Source organism: Sander vitreus, chromosome 19 (assembly GCF_031162955.1).
Source record: "Sander vitreus isolate 19-12246 chromosome 19, sanVit1, whole genome shotgun sequence".
NCBI lineage: Eukaryota > Metazoa > Chordata > Actinopteri > Perciformes > Percidae > Sander > Sander vitreus.
Window position 1 is genome coordinate 4,968,958 of NC_135873.1, and position 20,850 is coordinate 4,989,807.

Consider the following 20,850-nt stretch of genomic DNA (forward strand, 5'->3'; position numbering starts at 1 on the left):
CTAGTCAGTGATAATAACATACAATTGCAATGCCAATTTACCTAGCTAACATATTTTGTAATCACCTTTATTAGTAAATCTAGAATTAAAGAAGATGCTAGCAAAGATGCTAGCTGGCAGCGGCACTTTGGCTATACGCATGCGCAAGATAATTTCCCGCCCCGCTTGGAAAATGACCAACGTGATTCATCTTAATATTTTACTTTATCTTTGGTTGTTGGATTCTGGGAGAACAGCCATTTTTCGTCACCCACTTGTCACACTTGAACCACATCTACGATAACATCTCCTTTTTTTAACTAAATAAAAGTGTTTGAGGGGATGAACAGCCAGTTTCGGCACTTTTAATAGTTTCCTTGCTGTCCTCCATTATCAAGTGACAGTCTGGGTAAGTAAAGGTGAAGCACAAGGTAGTTAGGAGCTCGTCAAGGCGGCTGTTAGCTAACGTTAACCTACTGACTGTCTATAATCGTATTAAACTAAACTGAGTGGTTTGGGAGCTATTTCGGTGTGCCTTGTGTTGGCCAAATAACGTGGGACGCGTGAAATGAACAAGACAGGTAGCTAATCGGTAGTTCATAGCACCTACCGTTAGTTTCCTTCAAAGTAAAGCTAACGTTAATTTAACGCAAACTAACGTTAACTGACGTTAACATCCATTGCTTTGCGTTTTGGAAATAAAAGGACCGTGATTGTATTTCATTTTGTAATTGTCTTCCGCACTTATAACTGCATTATCGTGTTTGGCAACCTGCATCGTCCTACTTTGCGGACTACGCTTATTATTTTGAAGAATACATCCGGAAGCAGTTTGTTTTACATTAGTGGACTTGACAATAGTCTGTCTGGAGCATCACAACATTGCCCTGCTGCTTTGTTCGAGGGACAGAAAGCATCGCACTTGTCTTCGATGAAGGTAAATATATGGATAAATATTATTTCAATGAGCATGACGTCACAGTTACATAGTTAACATAGATATTTTGTAGCAAGCTGTCAAATTAAACGTTACATCGTCGGCGAGGTCCGTAAGTGTGTACCTTGCAGTCACCGCTCGATCGCCAGTGTTTTTACGTATGAAACAGCCATTTTTAAAATGTCCTTATTATAATCTTATCTGTGCATATGGTAAATAGTGTAAATAGGGTACAGTCGCCTAATATAATGTGCATCAGTGTGTATTGTGTAACATCTAGGTGCTCGGGCCTTCACTGTTTACAAACAGTTAACATGTCGGACGCAGACATTTCAACTCATTTTCAGTGTTTCAGTGGCAATTATTTTATGAATCCTCTGCTAAGGCGTTGTCCTTTTTTAAACAGTGTTCTCCATTCTCGGTCACCTTGATTGATATGCTGCCAAGCCAAACACTGCCCCTCCCGGGCATAGGCCTCGACCATCCACCGGCTCATTTATTTATTTGTGGCTTAAAATAGTCAAATTAAAGATTCCTAAAGAAGTTATGACATTCATTTCGGGATGCTTTTATTTTTGACGTTTCACAGCTTTACTGTCTGCATTTGCAAAAGGGGCTTCGTAAGGGAAGTGTGAATATTGGTGCATTGCAGTCAGTATATGAGGCGGACGGGAGGGGGGGGAGAGGAGGATGGGTGAGTGAAAAAGCTAGAGAGGCAGAGAGAGAAAGGGGGGGGAGGGAGCAGGTGCGCCTCCACCATCAAAGCAGGAAAAGAGAGAAAGTCACGATGTTGCACAATTGGCTCCTCTGTCCTCCTGCTGCCTCGTGCAACATCTCATTTACAGCTGGTCAATATTTAGACCCACATGCTCGGTATAGGAAGTGCCTATTTACTGTTTACCAGATCCCTGCCTGGATCTGTCTTCAACTGTGAGATGTCTGTTGATATACTGATATGGAACTTTTTAGATATTGTTTTGGATTTGGGTTATCCAAGCATCACGATACAGCTTGAATGTTGTGTTTTCCCTAAATGTTACATTAAGACTAAATTCTGAATTTATCTTTGTGTTCTTGCTCAAGAAATGAACAATAAACGCCTCTGTGTTCATTACTCAGGATGACCAATGATATGACTAATGATTTTGTTTTAGAGACCATGTCACCCACGGGTTAGAATAAATAGCCTCTGGATGCATCATCACTCCAAACACAACTTTCAGTGCTTTTAAAAAGTTATTGAAAAGGTCAATCAAAAATGATGGAGTTTATATTCAGGTTTGTCTGGAGACATTGGTCTATCGATGTTACTAGCATGAACTTTCAAAAAACATCCATACACATGAAACATCAACATGTTTTATTAGGATCCTTTACACTTGGTTATTAGAGAATTGTGGCCAAGATATATACTGAGTAGGACACTTTACAGTTACAAAATAAACGTTCTGGTGGACAAACTATGTAATGGTGTACATTTTTCTAATTTCTTTCTGAAACGTCAGTCGTCACCTCAATTATCACATCACTTTGAGTCAATCTCTCCTAGAACAGCAGCTCTGTCGAGTGACCGTGTCTCATTTTAATTGGCTTTACTGGTCACTGGCAGCTTGCAGGGTCAGTTTCAAGCTCGACGGAATCCTATTGTAGTAACTATACATACACTACGCTACACACACACACGTCATCACTTTTCTTTGAGTCCAACTACCCAAGGGGCACGCTATGAAATGGGAAACTATTATTTAGCCATTGACCTCTTTGAAACTGTAGAGTAAAACTACAGAGCAGTTTTTTTTTTTGCAGCAACTCACTTTCCATCTTATTTCATCTGCTCTCTCTCTTTGTCTCATCCACCTCTACTTGACCTCAGTGACCCACAGATGAAGTATGTGGTTGCACTGAGCAGCTCATGTGAGAATGTCGAGCAGGACAGGACATGAAAAAGACAATGCACACAGCAAAAACGCCTCCCGTCCACTGATGTGCATGTTCTGTTTCTTTTCCTTTCCTTTCCCTACAGTGTGTATGAAACCGGGGAATGTCCACCATGGTGTATCCACGTGAGGAAGGCCTGGAGCGACTGAGCCAGGATGAGATTGTCCTCAACACTAAGGCTGTCATGCAGGGCCTGGAGACGCTGCGCGGCGAACATACCCAAATCCTCAACTCGCTGCTGGACTGCACCCAGCCACCCGCCGCCCAGGAGAAATCTGGGCTGCTCCGCAAGAGTCTGGAGGCCATCGAGCTGGGCCTGGGAGAAGCCCAGGTAAGAGTTCTAATTTTTTTTGTCATATGGAGTGCTTTTAAGATAACAAAACAAGCCAGCAATCATTTTGCCATATCTTTACAATTTCAGCTAGTACGAGTTTAAAGTTTCCCTTTTCCCCAGGTGATCATCGCCCTGTCGAGCCACCTGAGCGCTGTAGAGTCGGAGAAGCAGAAGCTGCGCGCTCAGGTGCGTCGGCTCTGCCAGGAGAACCAATGGCTTCGGGACGAGCTGGCGGGAACACAGCACAAGCTGCAGCGCAGCGAGCAGAGCGTGGCCCAGCTGGAGGAGGAGAAGAAGCACCTGGAGTTCATGAACCAGATCAAAAAGTTTGACGATGACGTCTCACCCTCAGAGGAGAAGAGCCAGAGCTCCGGTGGGGGCGGCGGTGGAGGAGACACTTCAAAGGACAGTCTGGATGACTTGTTCCCCAACGATGATGACCAGGGACCAGGTATGACATCAGCAGCAGTTAATAGACACCAGACAGGCCTCAGCTGTGCTTTGGGAGACGATCACAAGATACTAAATACACACACAGTTTATAGTAGGGCTGCAAGTAACACTTATTCTCATTATCAATTAATCTACAGATTATTTTCTGGATTATTCAGTTAATAATTTTGTTTATAAAATGTCAGAAAATTGTATAAAAGTATAGTTTAGCTTAACCAACAGTCCCAACCCCACTTTACTATCATAAAGGACAAAGAAAAGCAGCAAATCCACACATTTGAGAAGCTGTAACCAGCAAATGTTTGGCTGTTTTGAAGCTCTGAAGCTAATCAGCAGAGCCAGAAATGACTTCTTCCTTAAAAAGATTCCGTTTACAGGACCAGGTGACTGATACCGGAGGAGAGTAACCGGTAGTGGCAGACCAAAGGAAGAAGAGATATTTGGTTGTGCTTTGGTCTGTCAGTCCTTTTGCACGGTTGACCCTTTCCCCAGTATTGACCAACCTTGAGTCAAGTCAGACATGTTGCAATGTGGGATAGTTTCCCTGATGAAGGTAGATTTCAATAAACCTTTAGGTGCTTTAGGTATTTTTAAAAGTCACTCTTGGAATTTGATCATGTCCTTTTTAAATAATTCATAGTTTTATTTAGGTTAAAGTTGTTAGATCATACTGCATGCTGGTGTTTGAATCATTCCTGCTTCTACAAAGTTATTTGCAGGGTGAGTGAGGCTGCAGAGGCCTGAATGCACAGCAAAAGAATCAATGCCAGTTTTAAATAGTGTATGGAGTGTCAAAGTAAAATAACTCAGTCAGAGCTCAATACAGTAATGCCTTTCAGTAACATAAATGTTAAGGCCTCAACTGCCCTGGAGCTGGTAGAGAAATGTAAACTAAAGCACGAGTTGTTCTCATGTGTTTTCATACAAGCAACTCTTTGTGTAAGTGGCAAACCAACAGTATGATATAGTTTAGATGGGATGCAAAACCTATTTGAAGCAGGAGCTGTGGTTTGGTTAATGCCAAATTCACTGTCTAAACAGAAGCTTAGGCTTGTAAATGGATTTGTGAATCTGTGTCAACCAAGTAACATCAAATTGCAGCTAGAAAAGGTCACTTATGCGATACAATGTATTACTTGTTGTTGTGCCAGTATTCCTTCCCATTAGCCAGACAGTAAGTGCTCTGGTACTTGCCTCTTTTTTTAATTATTATTAACTGAATCCTGTTTCGTCTCTTTGCTTTTTATTACGTTCACTTTTAAAGTCAAGTGCACATTTGCCATGAAGTGAAAAAAATATACCTTTTTATTTGACATATAAAGAGATTTTATTCTGTTATGATAATTTTAGTTGGCATATGATCTTCCTGGAAAACGGATATAGTAAACGTCAATCATTTTCTACTAGTTTTGTAAGGTATAGCTATTCTTTTTCTATTGTGACATAAAGTTGTTTCTCTAATGCAGGGGTCTTCAACGTTTTTTAAACCAAGGACCCCTTAACTGAAAGAGACACCGAGCAGGGACCCCCTACTACATGTTGTATAAAATGAAGTTGCATATTAAACTGGGCCTAAAGTAACGTGTAGGGCGGCCTGAAGCCTTTATACATACAATTTTTGCAAAGAATACTAAGCTTTTAAAAAAGCCTGATAATTGTTGGCTTGATTTCATAAATTAAATTTTAAATTCTAAAACATACAGCACAGTGAATCCTTAGGATGAACTGTATCTTAGTGACGACCTTACCTATAGTCCAGTAAGCCTATCATCAGTGGGGATTTATATTTTCTAATAATATGTTGGATTCACTTTTTAATAAAAAAAAGTGTTGTGTTGAAGATCCCTGCTCTAATGTATACATTGTGGCAGAATAAAGGAGGAAAAAAGAGCAGACTTGTCCTTTTAGAACCTTAAAGGGAGAGAACGGTGAGTTGAAGAATTGGAGATGATTAGAGACACCTGTGAGCAGCAGCAGGGGGAAATACTAACAGAAGTAGCATGGAGGGAAACAGAAAATAGGAGTGAGAGTGCTCCAAAATACTTTTCTGTACATCTACACTTTAAAATTAAAATGGTAAAGCAGAGAAGAAGAACTAGTGGCTGTTGTTAAATGAACCAGTTGGATTTCCCTCGGCAACCATGTGCTGCTGGATAAGTGCTGATCCCTGGAGCAGGTTTAACTGATTTGTTTTCATCCTCCGCTTGTTCTGCTCAGATCTGAAATTCAGCTTTGTTGTTTTTGTTGGACCTAAGTCTTCCACTTTCTACAGCTCTGCAGGCTTCTCCCATACACGTACATAAGCCATTTTACAAATACCTCCATCTTGGATTTTGACGAGCATTATGGGATAGTTTGGGAACATGGCAGTAAAAGCTAGCCGCCCAAGACAGCGGGACTAACAGAGAAAAGTGATAGAAAGGAATGGAAAGAGACAGACCGTTGAAGATTTTAAAGTTGGAGATGAAAATGTTCTGTTTTGACTGCGGTATTCCCATCACAGGCTGATAGCAAAACATTTTAATATCCCTCCCCTCTGTCCCACAGCCCAGCCCAGCGGAGAGGTGGCAGCCCAGCAGGGAGGCTACGAGATCCCGGCCCGCCTCAGGACGCTCCACAACCTGGTGATCCAGTACGCCTCGCAGGGGAGGTACGAGGTGGCCGTGCCGCTGTGCAAACAAGCCCTGGAGGACCTGGAGAAGACGTCTGGGCACGACCACCCTGACGTAGCCACCATGCTCAACATCCTGGCTTTGGTGTACAGGTGGGGTATGGTTAGGAGTTTTTTTTTTTTTGGACAAACATTTAAAGTTGGTTTTAAATGTTCAGACTTGAACTGCTGTCGTTCTGTTTTTGTCCTCCAGGGATCAGAACAAGTACAAAGAAGCAGCTCACCTCCTGAATGACGCCCTGGCCATCAGAGAGAAGACACTGGGGAAAGATCATCCAGCTGTGGCCGCAACCCTCAACAACCTGGCTGTTCTGTACGGCAAGAGGGGCAAATACAAGGAGGCTGAACCTCTCTGCAAGAGAGCGCTGGAGATCAGAGAGAAGGTAAAAACCCACACCACCAAGTCTAAATGTAAAAAACAAAAAAAAATCCTATACAGAATATAATATGGATGTGAACCGTTTGTTTGTAGCCACCTCTTAGTCTCCTATCTAAATAAAGCATGCATTGTCGCTCCAGCAATGATGAAAGACTCCCATGTGATTGTAAATGTGTCTCCAGGTGTTGGGGAAATACCACCCAGATGTAGCCAAGCAGCTGAACAACTTGGCCCTGCTGTGTCAGAACCAGGGCAAGTACGACGAAGTGGAGTACTACTACAGACGAGCCCTGGAGATCTACGAGTCCAAGCTGGGAGCTGATGACCCCAACGTGGCCAAGACCAAAAATAACCTGGTGGGGACATCATTAAAATATAGCACAAATTTAAGAGAGGTTTTATAACCATTCCAGTCACATAGTCTTAACAGACTTGAACAGTCAAACATTTGACATACAGTGGGCGCCCGGATAGCTCAGTTGGCCCTTTGCTGCATGTCATTCCCCCTCTCTCTCCCCTTTCATGTATTCAGCTGTCCTGTCTAATAAAGGCCTAAAAATGCCCCAAAAATAATCTTTCAAAAAAAACATTTGACATACAGTTATGAAAGTTTAGTTTGTTTTTGCATGTTCCGTGTTTCCTGCTCTTATCCTGTGATGACATAGTATATTTCAAAGGTTATTTATTATTGTACAAGCTTTACCAGTTTCGAAAACTTGAATAAAAGATTGTCGTGTTGCTTCTTCTCAGGCTACGTGCTACCTGAAGCAGGGGAAGTTCAAAGATGCTGAGGCTCTGTACAAAGAGATCCTGACCAGGGCACACGAGAAGGAGTTTGGATCTGTCAATAGTGAGTAGAGCCAATGTTCAAACCGCTGAGCCACACTGAAGTGGACATAATCACAAAGCCCTTTAAAGTGCATACTGTGCTGGTCATTTTTGTTGAATGATTATAGTGTGATTTATGCGAGGATCTGTACCAAACAAAGATGTTTTCTTTAGTCCGTAGGATAGGATTTGTAGGCCGGGACGTCTCTGCAGCACCACAATACTTAATTCATAATGCTTTGACACATTGTTTGCTTTTAACAAATATTGCGCCCCTTTGCGATTTTGGATATTGCACTAGTCCAGTCCATATTGTGATTTTGATAACATTTCAATTAATTGTACAGCCCTACTGTGAATCAGGCTTGGATGAGCCAAAATGCAGTTTTACCATCAGGGATATTTAGGGGAGTAGGGAGTTCCCTGATTCTGAGTCGACCCATTCCTTTGACAATTCCTATGTTTTGGGATTCAGGTTTTGATTCGGCCACACCCTGATCCCTCCCGTCACCCCCAGTACTCTCAGCAGGTCAGAGGATTGTTTTGTGCTATCGAGGCGTCTGAAGCAGCTTAATGTTGTTTCCTCCCACCAACTAAGCCTGTGAAACCCTTATGTGCTCACATGTAACTGGGCCTTGGCAGGAATTTGGCATTGCATAGGTTTTAGGTTTATTAAAGAAATTCAGATTATCAGTGATCCTTTTATTTTCTAGGCAATGTATTATTTTCCTCATATGTTTGGTTGCTGCTGCAACTTATTTTCAGTGTTGTCATATGTGAAATGGTGTTTTATATGAATTATTTTTTTTTTTTTTTTTTTGTGTGCAGATGACAACAAGCCTATCTGGATGCATGCGGAGGAGAGAGAGGAGAGCAAGGTCAGTGATTTAGACTGACCTTTTCCATTAATGCTATTGGCTGGCAGGCAGCTATTATGGAAATGGACTGGACATCAAAATTAGAATGATGGAGAACAGCAGACTATACAAATGACAACAAGGACATCTTTTAATAGGGTAATGTTGCATACACTCCTCCAGCTCTCAGCCTCTTTTCATCTTTATCTCCCTCTCTTCCCTCTCTCTGTATCTTTCTCGCTGTCTCTCTTAGGGGAAGCGCAAGGACTCTGGCCCATATGTAGAGTATGGAAGCTGGTACAAGGCCTGCAAAGTGGACAGGTGAGTCAGACATTTGAATTCACTGAAAACATCAGGAATCGGATAAAGGGAAAAAAATAATGAACATTTTGTAATAAAATCTTTTGCAAAAAAAAATCTGAAATTGTTAATCATTTATATGCAAAAAAAAATAGGTGTGGACTCGTGTCAGCAGGTAAAAGGTCGGCTTAAACCTGTCATTAGTGGGGCTCCTATCAGAAGAATTGCTGTTTTCTATTGACCATTTTTAAGAAAGTGATCCATACCTGCACAAGGAAATTGTAATTCATTTTTACATGGTTCTGTCCGTCATCTAAGAAGGGGGAGCAAACAATATTAAAAGAATAGAAACCCAAAGAGCATACAAGCAACACATCAAACAGAAGTATCCTATATAAACAGACTTTGCAGTGTGCAGGTGTACTGCAGTGAGTACTTGTACTGTCTCAGTGCAGACTTATTTATCTATTTCACATGAAAAAGACAAAGTTGTCTTCAACAGTCTGTTGAAATGCAGTAGTAGTAGTGTTGCTGTAGTGTTGAAATATAAATATCAATAAGTGTCATCAGTGCCTTTTTTAATATTGCAGTGTACCCTGGGAGACCATGAAAAATATTAAATTCTGTATACATTTTAAGAATGCCAACATTGGACAAATTTACAATTTTCTTCCTTTTTTTTTTTTTTTATCCCCAAAAAATAAATCATTTGTTGGGTTATCAGGTCCTTAAAGCAACATTAGAGTTTGTTTGTTCTCACCTCCATTCAATTTGTCTTTGGATCCAATTCTAATAAAAGGCACTGGCAGGATGGGTTGGTGTAACCTTGGTTAGACTATGTATTACAGTAGTGCTGTATTACTGCTGTAATTCCCAAAAATCTTTGTTTCATTGAGGGTGAATGGAACAAAGATTAACTTAGTTGAGAAATACCTTTTTTTGTTTTCTTTTTTTTAACAAAACATACATTTAAAAAGCAATTCAAGATAAATACCATGTTTTTTTTTGCAGCCCCACAGTAAACACAACCCTCAAAAGCTTGGGAGCTTTGTACCGTCGCCAGGGCAAACTGGAGGCAGCAGAAACACTGGAGGAGTGCGCCAGCAAGTCACGTAAACAGGTACTGCTCAAACACAGACTGCTGCATGACCGGCTGAATTACTGCCGTTAGATTAGTCGTCTGGGTTCTTTTCAATGGCATGGTCCGTTAAGAAGCCTGATTAGTTCAACAGGCATTCCAGCTGTAATTTATTAGCCCATAACTATGATTTACAGATCAGTCCTGAAGCTAATGTGTGTACATTGTAGTAAAGATCGTAGACGTGCTGTGCGAGCTATAATCCCTTTTAATCACTCTTCTCTGACCTTATTTTTTTTTCCGTCTCTTTGGGTTTGTGTGTGTGTTTTTTCTCTCTCTCTCTCTCTCTCTCTCTCTCTCTCTCTCTCTCTCTCTCTCTCTCTCTCTCTCTCTCTCTCTCTCTCTCTCTCTCTCTCTCTCAGGGTATTGATGCCATTAACCAGAGTAAGGTGGTGGAGCTGCTGAAGGACGGGGGGGCTGGAGGAGGCGACAGACGACACAGCAGGGAAGGAGTCAACGGGCTGGGGGGACAGCGGGGGGAGAGCGAGGGCGACGAGTCCGCTGAGTGGAACGGGGTCAGTTTATGGACACCAATTCATTACTTAAAGATTAATGGAAGTATTAATAATCGTGTTAAGTACATGGCACAAGATCAACACAGCTTTGCACACAAGGCAGTTAAATTCATATCTTTCAGTCTTTCTAGTCTGACAACTGGAAATCTGCCTAATATTTAATGTCTCCAGCAAATGCTGACTTGGTTTTATGTTTCCTGTTCCCTCAGGATGGTAATGGGTCTCTGCGTCGCAGCGGCTCCTTCGGGAAGATTCGGGACGCCCTGAGAAGGAGCAGCGAGATGCTGGTGAAGAAGCTGCAGGGGAGCGGACCGCAAGAACCCCGCAACCCAGGGTACTGTGTGTGTGTGTGTGTGTGTGAGAGCTTTGACGTTAATATTTGTGTAGTCTGGAGTTAAGTGTAGGGCTGCAACTAATGATTTTCATTGTTTGTTAATAGTCATTTCTTATACTCTTTTCCATTAATTGAATAATCATTTAGCCGATAAAATCTTTTCAGAGCTCAAGGTAATATCTTCAAACTGCTTCTTTTGTCTGACCAAGATTTCCAAACCCAAATACATTTAATTTACAATGTCGTTCAAGGTTCATTCATGACCTTTTGGAATAGCAGTTTGGCAAAACATTGTTATCACAAGGTCCACCGATTTGGACACTGTCCACTCGCTAACGCAGGCGAGTGGATGTAGCTGAAAAGTTAAGACCTTGTGATACTTTTTTTTTTTTTGTTACACAAAATGTAGTCAGTTTATGACAAAAAAAGGAACAAATACTCACATTTGAGAAGCTGTAGCCTGTGAATCTTTTGAATTTGTGTTCGATAAATGACAATTTTTAAAATTGTTAATACATGAAAACAAAAATAAATAAAAAAATAAATGTATTAACAATTTTAAAAATTGTCAATACATTTCTTTTTTTTAATTCTTTTTTTTCATGTTATGAATGCGCCGACTAAGTGTTTTGTTTATAGTCGTGTCTAATGTTGGACTCAAAGATGTAGAGGCATTGCTTTTCTTTTAGTTTGGCCCTTTTAGGCTTCCCCACTTTTTATATAGAATATAGGAGCGTGATACTGTATGATTAGAACATCCTTCAGCTGGGCAATTTAACAAAACTGGCTGTTTTTACACAAAGAACATTAATGGAAATATAATTTTGTAACAATATTCTGATATGCTGTTAATGAGGTTTTTAATGGTTTAGGCTCATTGTTTGATTGTATTGTTTATGCTCAGAATGAAGAGAGCAAGCTCCCTCAACTTCCTCAACAAGAGCACCGAGGAGACCACACAGGTACGAGGTCACTCCTGTCACAGCACATCAAATGATTTAAATCAAATGTTGCAAAAACTATATATAATTTCTAATATATTTCCAAAACTTATTATATTATTTATATTATTATTTTATATTATTTAAACCGTTTACAGATAAAATAATGAACCAACTTCCCACAGAATATATTGTCCAGCAGTAACATTAACTGGTCTGTTTTTAGGACGCCAACTCCGGACTCTCGGACTGCAGGGGACTAAGCGCCAGCAACGTGGACCTATCCAGACGCAGCTCCCTGATTGGCTAGAATGAGACAGGAGGTGGGACTCAGGAGAGACAGAGCGGCCCGACGAGGAGAGGCTGTTTGCAGCTTGGTTTGATCAAACAAACACACGTAAAGCTCAACGCGAGATCAAACACTTGCACCTGCAGCATATTTTTTAAAGAACACTGAAAAAAAGCATTAACACACTAAGCGTCATCCTGTAAGACACGGTCGCTGCTGCTTCGCTGTACAAACCGCTGACATCGATCACAAAAGAGAATATTTAGATACACATTTATCGGCATGCTGCTTACTAGAACGTGGAATGTCTGCACCTGAACGCCTCGTTTTTTTCGACTCCTATCACCGTAGCAAAGCATTGTGTCCATCGTGATTGAGTCTGTCTCTTTGATCTAATGTTAACACCATGTGCAGACACTCAACCTTAGGTAGGCTAAATGTACTCCGGTTTCATTTCTGAGAGAAGCATTATTGCACTCTGTATATTTCACCAGTAGCATGATGGTAAAAATGGTACGATAAGCTTAGATTTTAACAAGGAAAGCAGATGTATTAGAGAGAATACAAGCAATCTTTGGGGATTTTCAAAAAAAAAAAAAAACATTAGCACTAACCATTTAAACCTCACTTCTTGCCTTTTTTTATGTATATACAGTTTTAAATTATTTGATATCATTCTTTGTATATTGTGCACATGATTTATTCTTTTTTTTTTTTTCCTTTTTTGTTTACACTATTGGGTCTCAGTTGGGGAAATACAGCTTATCTGAAGGGGGAAGACTGGAAAAAGGATGGAAAGAGGGAGGGAAGGAAATGTAGTAATAGGCACTTAGTTCATGGTGTCAGTGAAAAGGTTGAAAATGCTGATAAATGTAGTACCTCAATCACTGAAATCTGTTGACATTAATGACAAGGTTTTAAACTGTTATAATGCACTTTGAGCATGACGATCCTCTATATGCTGTATGTGGTAGTTTCCACAGCATCCTCTACAGGCTCACAACAAGATAAGCTTCTTGTGGTGCAAGAAATGGAAAAAGGGCCAGAAAGTTAATTATAAAGTTAGGAATAAACCTCAATCATTTTCTCATAAACCCTCCTAAATACTACCTACTGTATGTGGAAGCTTAATTAAACACTGTAATCATTACTTTCAGGTACCTTTTCCTCACTTCTGCCATGAAAAAACCTTCCAGGCTTACAGCCATAAGTCTGAATGATATTGAAGTTAAAATACTGTGAAATTTTAAAAATAATTTGTTTACAATTATTAAATCAGGATATCCAAGGCATAATCAACCCTCATTAAAGAATATGGGTAACTATCTTATCAAAGCTGATGCAGTGCATCAACGACAATTTACTTTCGTTAACGCTACGACTCCTTTTTGTTTCTTTCTTATTTACTTTAGCTGAATATGTATCACTTTGTACGAAACAATCCTCAGTGTGAAGTTTTTAATGCTGAACGGGATGGACTTCATCAGTCGTAATCAAACACTCGCTGAAATCTGACTGTTGACCATCCGTCCTCAATGAATTTAGTTGATAACGTGTTTTTTGGATTTGAGCTTTTATGTTGAAGGTACTGAAAACAGATTATTTGAATGTTCAATTTCATGTCGACTGTGGGGGGTCTGGGGGATATTTCCACTGGATGTTTGTGTTGTGCTGTTAGACCAACACCAAGAGGACTGTCCACAGAATGTATACATCTTATTGTTTTGAAGTCGAAATCAGGTTCTGCAAGTCGTGGCATCACTTCCTCAACTGTGATCAGATTGTCAAGCAATTGCTGTTTTTGCTTTATTTGTAAATGTTCCTCCACCTTGCTTTACATTTACCAATTAGCACTAACCATTTAAACCTCACTTCTTGCCTTTTTTTATGTATATACAGTTTTAAATTATTTGATATCATTCTTTGTATATTGTGCACATGATTTATTCTTCCCTTTTTTTGTTTACACTATTGGGTCTCAGTTGGGGAAATACAGCTTATCTGAAGGGGGAAGACTGGAAAAAGGATGGAAAGAGGGAGGGAAGGAAATGTAGTAATAGGCACTTAGTTCATGGTGTCAGTGAAAAGGTTGAAAATGCTGATAAATGTAGTACCTCAATCACTGAAATCTGTTGACATTAATGACAAGGTTTTAAACTGTTATAATGCACTTTGAGCATGACGATCCTCTATATGCTGTATGTGGTAGTTTCCACAGCATCCTCTACAGGCTCACAACAAGATAAGCTTCTTGTGGTGCAAGAAATGGAAAAAGGGCCAGAAAGTTAATTATAAAGTTAGGAATAAACCTCAATCATTTTCTCATAAACCCTCCTAAATACTACCTACTGTATGTGGAAGCTTAATTAAACACTGTAATCATTACTTTCAGGTACCTTTTCCTCACTTCTGCCATGAAAAACCTTCCAGGCTTACAGCCATAAGTCTGAATGATATTGAAGTTAAAATACTGTGAAATTTTAAAAATAATTTGTTTACAATTATTAAATCAGGATATCCAAGGCATAATCAACCCTCATTAAAGAATATGGGTAACTATCTTATCAAAGCTGATGCAGTGCATCGACAATTTACTTTCGTTAACGCTACGACTCCTTTTTGTTTCTTTCTTATTTACTTTAGCTGAATATGTATCACTTTGTACGAAACAATCCTCAGTGTGAAGTTTTTAATGCTGAACGGGATGGACTTCATCAGTCGTAATCAAACACTCGCTGAAATCTGACTGTTGACCATCTGTCCTCAATGAATTTAGTTGATAACGTGTTTTTGGATTTGAGCTTTTATGTTGAAGGTACTGAAAACAGATTATTTGAATGTTCAATTTCATGTCGACTGTGGGGGTCTGGGGGTATTTCCACTGGATGTTTGTGTTGTGCTGTTAGACCAACACCAAGAGGACTGTCCACAGAATGTATACATCTTATTGTTTTGAAGTCGAAATCAGGTTCTGCAAGTCGTGGCATCACTTCCTCAACTGTGATCAGATTGTCAAGCAATTGCTGTTTTTGCTTTATTTGTAAATGTTCCTCCACCTTGCTTTACATTTACCAGACCAAAAAGCTTAATTCTTGACAACCTGAGTTTGATTTCAAAGATAGGAAGACGTAGGTTTGTTGTGAAGGCATTTTGTCAACGATGGTGCATGCACACCGTCGCCATATGCCTAAACAACCTGCAGTCCTCCTTGAAATCACCTTTGATTAGTCGCATTGCTAAGTCTAAAAGTGCTAGTTATTCTATCTGCTTCTGATTGTGCGGGATGTGCGAGGTGGAGCAGGTTTTGGATCCTAATGAAGAAATACACGCACAAAGAAGAGAAGGAGCAAAGTAAGTGTGTAAAGCAGGAAGGCGTCGGTGATAAAAATAGAAAAAACGGAAAGTGCTTTAAGATGTTACGGGAGGAAAAGTGCTTTAAGTATCGTCCGCAGCAAATAATGTACAGAGTTATCCGTATACAACCATTATATGTATGTTTACTGTATGTCACTTGTGGGAATGATGGGAATTCCTTTAATCACAATCTCAACACCACATAGCTGTGTGCAAAAGTTAGTGCAACACTAATTTGTAGAGTTCCTTTACACGTCATACTGTAATACCAATACTTAGCAATCCTTCACTGTATTAATCAGTCCCCTGAGCTGGTTCAGTGTCTTCTGGAAATTTCTGAAATTCTCAAGCATCTCTGAATCAGTATTAATCGCAAACTCCATAAATATATGGACATAAATGCACTAATGTTGCTCAATAAAACAGCTGAGAGAAAAATAAAACTGACAGTTGTAAATGTTTATCCTGAATCTGTTTCAGGCCGATTTGATCCAAAGCTTCACAGATAGATCAGATCTTTGTTTCTCTGGTGTCCAAATATTTCTGGAGATTTGTGCAATTACTCTACTCAGAGCCATAGATTGTAAATGTTGTGGGTGTGAGGGCCTTGTATATGTGTGGGGACTCTTAATTCCAGCTCCTATATTGCTGATCCAACCTAACGTGTATTTTATTAAAGGTTCAATAAATACAAACTCCACTTTTCAAACAGATTTTGTCTTTTCGTCCCTGCTGTCAGAAACTGTCAAGAAGATATTGACCATTACAAAGTGTGTGTGTGTAAGTTTTCACAACTAAGGCTGGGGGTGTTAACCGTGCGCTGCACCAGAGGCGAGTCACACTCTGTAACTTCCTGTCTCATCGACGGCTATCCCCACGAAAAGGAAACCAGACCCACCAGAGTGCATGTTGAGAATCTGCAATGGAGACTGATCAGCTGTCACATCGTTGAGATACAATCCTGCGATTGAAGTGAGCTTGAATGAACCGGGATCGGAAAGTAAGGTTACTTATGTTACGAATCTTTAGTTATTTCAGTGTTTTTTTTATTTTGAAAACCAAGGAATACTACTGTTTTCTTCACCAATCAACATCAGTTTCTGGGTACAAAAAGGTATTTTCTACTTAAAATGGAAATCTCTTGCTTAATCGTACTGGTGGTTCCATTAATAAAAAGTTGGTACAGCAGTTGGCAGACAACTTTTAGATAATGCCTCTGACACTTCGCTAAATAGAGATGGAATCTTAACAAAAAAGCTTCGAATTTTTGCCTTCTGAAAGTTGATGTCACTAAAAAAAAGAAAAATTTACATTTACAAATATACATCCTTAAAGTGCCCATATTATGAAAAAAACTTTTTCTGGGATTTGGGGTGTTCTTTTGTGTCTCTGGTGCTTCCACACGCATACAAACTTTGAAAAAAATCCATCCATGCTGTTTTGAGTGAGATACGGTTTCTGAATGTGTCCTGCCTTCAGTCTCCGGGTGAGCTGTTCAAAATCGGTACGGCTTGTGACATCACAAGCCGAAGCGAGCTGGCTAACCGCAACTGTTAGCTCGTAGCGTTAGCATGCTACCTTGTTCTCAGTAGCAAAGCACTGCTACAACACACAAGTTCACCATAATCTACAAAAGAACTACTTACATGTGCGCCCTCATTTAGAAGTCTCTCAGCTAATCCTGCCTTGTAACTGACTGAAGTTGTAGAAACAGCCTTTCTTTTACTGTCTATGGAGCTAGCTAGCTGACATGATCTACATCTGAGCTACTGCACATGTGCGAGTGCAATCAAAGATAGTACAGAAGAAGAAAAGAGGTCTCACTCTGTAGCTAAAACAGAGACCAGGTGAAAAGAGGATCTGCAGCAGTGAGAGAGAGCTGTGCAGTACAACAAAAATATGGTGTTTTTTGAAAATTAAATCATGTAAACCTATTCAGGTACAACCTTAAAATACAATTATGAACCTGAAAATGAGCATAATATGGGTGCTTTAACAGCTTCTTTTTTTAAAAAAAGCAAATAATGCGCTAGGAATAGTGTTATATCAACTTTTTCTCCATTGGAGCTTGGCCGCTTTTTGTCTTTTGTATATATATATATATATATATATATTTTTTTTTAAACTCTAATCTGTACATCATAGTCATTCATATTTCTTTGTTCTTGTAAGAATTCATTGACGAATCCCATCTCGCCACAGAGGATCATTCTCCATGTTTGCAGTGACTCCCTCCAGTCCCACCAGTCTCACAGCGCCGGCTCTGCTCCAGTTCCAGCTCGGCCTCTTTAGGGAGGTGGTTCGAGTCCCTGCTGGCAACCTGAGCTATCGCCATGCCAAGAGGCTGGCTGCAGAGATCATAGAGCGCAAGGTAATCAAAGTCTCACACTGGTGACCTCATTTTATACTGCTGTCCTGAACCATTTTGAGGGTGTTATGCAGTAGATCAGAAAGGTTCATACTGTAAGCAGAAGAGCCTTAAAGGGGCATTTCACCAGATGTACTTATGAAGATGCTATTGAGTTGCATTATGGGAAGTGTAGGATTAAGTGTTTTTGGAGCCCGACCCATAACTATTTAAAAGTAACTTTCACTACTGGTTAAAACTGAAACACTGTTTTACGTGTGCCTAGAATGTTCGAATGCTGGTTCAAATCCCTCACCTGCAGGTACAATCTGGCTGGGAAAAATGTAATGACAATGATCAGGATGTTCTTAGGCATAGGGCGCTCAACCCATAGCTGCTCCACTGGACATTTATTGCAGCTCCAAAGTGAGCAATTACGTGCTAGAAAGCATTATTAATTACAAAAGAAGTATGTAGCTAGCACACTGAAAATATGCTCTAATCCTTAACACAGTCCCACTTGGAAAATATTCAGTTAACGCTTTGAGCCTCAGAACAGTCAGGAAGTGGACTTTGAAAGGTCACCTTATGCATGAAGGAGGATTGTGTAGGTTATATGTAAAGTGAGGCGTCTGCGTTTACTGATGCCGAGGTTGAAGGATGTTCAAGTGGTTTTGGCTGCAGTGTATGTATTTCTGACACATCTGATTAAACCAGTGTTTTATACTGTTTAAGATGGTCAAAGCCAGGTGTGAGCTTTTCTAACCAGCTTTAGAGAAGCTGTGTGGGGTTTTTTTGTGACACACAATTAGGCACTTCTGTCTCAAAATGTTACATTCAAACATATCATCCCCTCCTTCACTACCTCCTATCATTGCTCTTTATTGCTAAGAACTTGGAGAAGAAAAAACAGGATTAATAATCTTCTATAAGAGTCAAATTTAACAGTCCGTCGGTTAGTTGTGCATAGAAACCGTAGTTGAGGTTAAATAAAAATGTTCATGAATTGCAAGTGTTCAGCTGATCTGGTCTTCATACTGCCTCAGTTTTGACTTTGTGGTCGACACGAGCACACAGCAAACTTTCCAACCACAGCCTCTCCCCCTCCTCTCTCTCTCGCTCTCTCTCTCTCTCTCTCACACTCACACACACACACACACACACAGACAGCCTCGCTCTAACCAGCGCTCCTTTTAACTTTGATCTTTTCTCTCGTTTCCAGGTAGCAGGTCAGCAGGGTCTGAAGAATGTGTACTTCACTTGTGCATTTTAGTGCATTCACTGTACACAAACCTGACGCTATGAGCGTGACACATAATGGATAGACAGTATGTGTCAGCTTTTTTAGGGTCTCAGAAACAGAAATTCACAATATACAATTTTATTTTATTATATTACTTGTGTAATGTAATTTCATACAAAAAATGTGAATCCTTCAGTAAATGTTAAAACATAAATCACCCTAAATTACACAGTTACTACTGTAAGGAATTGTTTTGTTTTTTAATTGTGCTAGATATTGAAATACCTTTATGGTAAATATTGAGCTGTAGTTTGCTTTACATTATATTTCTCTTATTTGTCCAACACTTTATGTCCAGGTAGAATTAAATGTATATTATTGTGCATATGTGTATGTAGAGCATTGCACATGTGAATGTAGCAAAGGTCGATGACTGACAGATTAAAGATGCCAGTTTCCTCACCATATTCAGTAGTTTAGATTGTATCATGTTTGATTTCTTATCTACTAAGCACAGAATGATCACAATGAAAGTCTGATCTCTTTTTACTAAGTAACTAGGTCATGGTTTGTGAAGGTGAAATGTTTTTCTTTTGTCTCCAGACTTGAGATCATAGTTGGTGGATTTACAAATAATGAAGTATCAAATGAATAATGCCTGCATGGAAAGGTGTTTGTTTCATTGAGATGGGAAGTTTTGCCATTAGAGAAACTGAAAAAGTGATGAAGTACTGAATAGCTATTTCCTGTAATAACACATGGAGATCTGTGTATTAGCTTCACCCCAGCTGGTGGTTAAAAAAGCTTTACGTTTAGCTTCTGGGAAGACTCAACGTGTGTGTGTGTGTGTGTGTGTGTGTGTGTGTGCGTGTGCGTGTGTGTGTGTGTGTGTGTGTTTGTTTTCAGGCTCCACACTGCAGCGTGGTGGGCGTCGGGGAGAAGATTCTGCTGTTCAGACATCAGTCCGCCTCAGAGCAGCTGCTGCATCGCCTGACGGACCTCGACGAGCTGCAGGATGGAGACCTCATCGAAGTCATCATCGCAGGTCAGAGGTCAACAGCTTAGGGCGAGGGGAAAAAGCTTTTCAGTCATTTATTGGCTGTTTTCCCCCTTAGCATTCTTGTCTGATTCGCAGAATTTTTGTAAGATTGAAATAAAAAGTACAGTTGCCAGATCAGAATTTATGCTAGCCATCATTTTGTTCCAGCAACTGTCAGTGTTATGTAAGAGAAAATGAAGTCTTATTTTGGAGGGAAACGCTTCATAAATACTTTAAGAAGACTTACATTTTATAAATCAAAGGCCACGTGCTATAATGCCTCTGATAACATAAATGTGTTCAGTATTTCTTGCTGGAATTGCTTTGCTCCCTTGTTACCATTTTACACTACTTAGATCCACACAGGCTGTCAAGTTATCTGTTAGGTACAGAGTAGGTATGTGTCAGTACTTTATGCCAACAAGCATTACAAAGCTACTAAATCCTACCATTTAGCTGACTGAGTTCTCGGCCACAAATACAAATATACTGCAAAAAGAAATCTCATAAATACCACATGAAACACAACACTGTTAAAAGCTTCATTTCAAAATAAGGTATTTGAACCTTAGGGCTACTTACAGGTAGTCGGTGGCACGTTAAGGTACATTTCACATCTTGCACTGCCAGTAAATAGCAGTAGCTTCCACTGCAGAATAGAAGGTGTACATATTTTTGTCACAATATCAATATATCACCTACTAACTGACACTAAGTTTTGTTGGATTTTCCATACAAAAGTGGAACCCACTGAACTGTAGTGGTGTCAAAAATTCTTAAATTCAAACTACTACACACAATATTTCTCAGAAGAGGATCAAATCAGTGGCATATTCGGACTGTATACCATCTTCTTTATTTTGATCTGACTCAGGATCAGCGTCAGTGACTGAGATGAGGACCCGTCCACACACCCTGGTGGTCCAAACGTACCGGACTCCCACTTTCTGCCACCACTGTGGAGAAATGCTGTG

At 40.0% G+C, this 20,850-nt stretch overlaps 2 protein-coding genes across 5 annotated transcripts in view; both read left to right on the forward strand.

The window, feature by feature from the left end:
• Window positions 1–229: 229 nt before the first annotated feature.
• On the forward strand, window positions 230–13,733 carry klc2 (kinesin light chain 2). 2 transcript variants are annotated; one of them, XM_078276259.1, is made up of 14 exons: window positions 230–388; window positions 2,940–3,185; window positions 3,309–3,639; window positions 6,189–6,405; window positions 6,506–6,695; window positions 6,874–7,047; window positions 7,442–7,541; window positions 8,348–8,397; window positions 8,630–8,697; window positions 9,688–9,796; window positions 10,177–10,329; window positions 10,539–10,663; window positions 11,568–11,625; window positions 11,831–13,733. In XM_078276259.1, exons 2-14 carry the CDS (start codon window positions 2,958–2,960, stop codon window positions 11,912–11,914), a joined length of 1,887 nt encoding a protein of 628 aa, XP_078132385.1. In that variant the 5' UTR covers window positions 230–388; window positions 2,940–2,957; the 3' UTR covers window positions 11,915–13,733. The 2 variants fall into 2 exon arrangements, with proteins under 2 accessions (XP_078132385.1, XP_078132384.1); XM_078276258.1 differs by lacking the exon at window positions 230–388 and adding an exon at window positions 811–916.
• A 2,388-nt stretch (window positions 13,734–16,121) lies between these two features.
• The window catches only part of prkd4 (protein kinase D4), a 17,421-nt gene continuing 12,692 nt past the window's right edge, over window positions 16,122–20,850 (forward strand). For 2 of the 3 annotated variants that reach the window (XM_078276054.1, XM_078276055.1), the window contains exons 1-4: window positions 16,122–16,247; window positions 17,420–17,618; window positions 19,744–19,882; window positions 20,751–20,850. The exon at window positions 20,751–20,850 is cut by the window's right edge and continues 32 nt beyond it. In XM_078276054.1, coding sequence (XP_078132180.1) covers window positions 17,463–17,618; window positions 19,744–19,882; window positions 20,751–20,850 — 395 coding nt within the window. In that variant the 5' untranslated portion in view covers window positions 16,122–16,247; window positions 17,420–17,462. The remainder of the gene's footprint in view (window positions 16,248–17,419; window positions 17,619–19,743; window positions 19,883–20,750) is intronic. The other variant, XM_078276056.1, reaches the window with a different exon arrangement.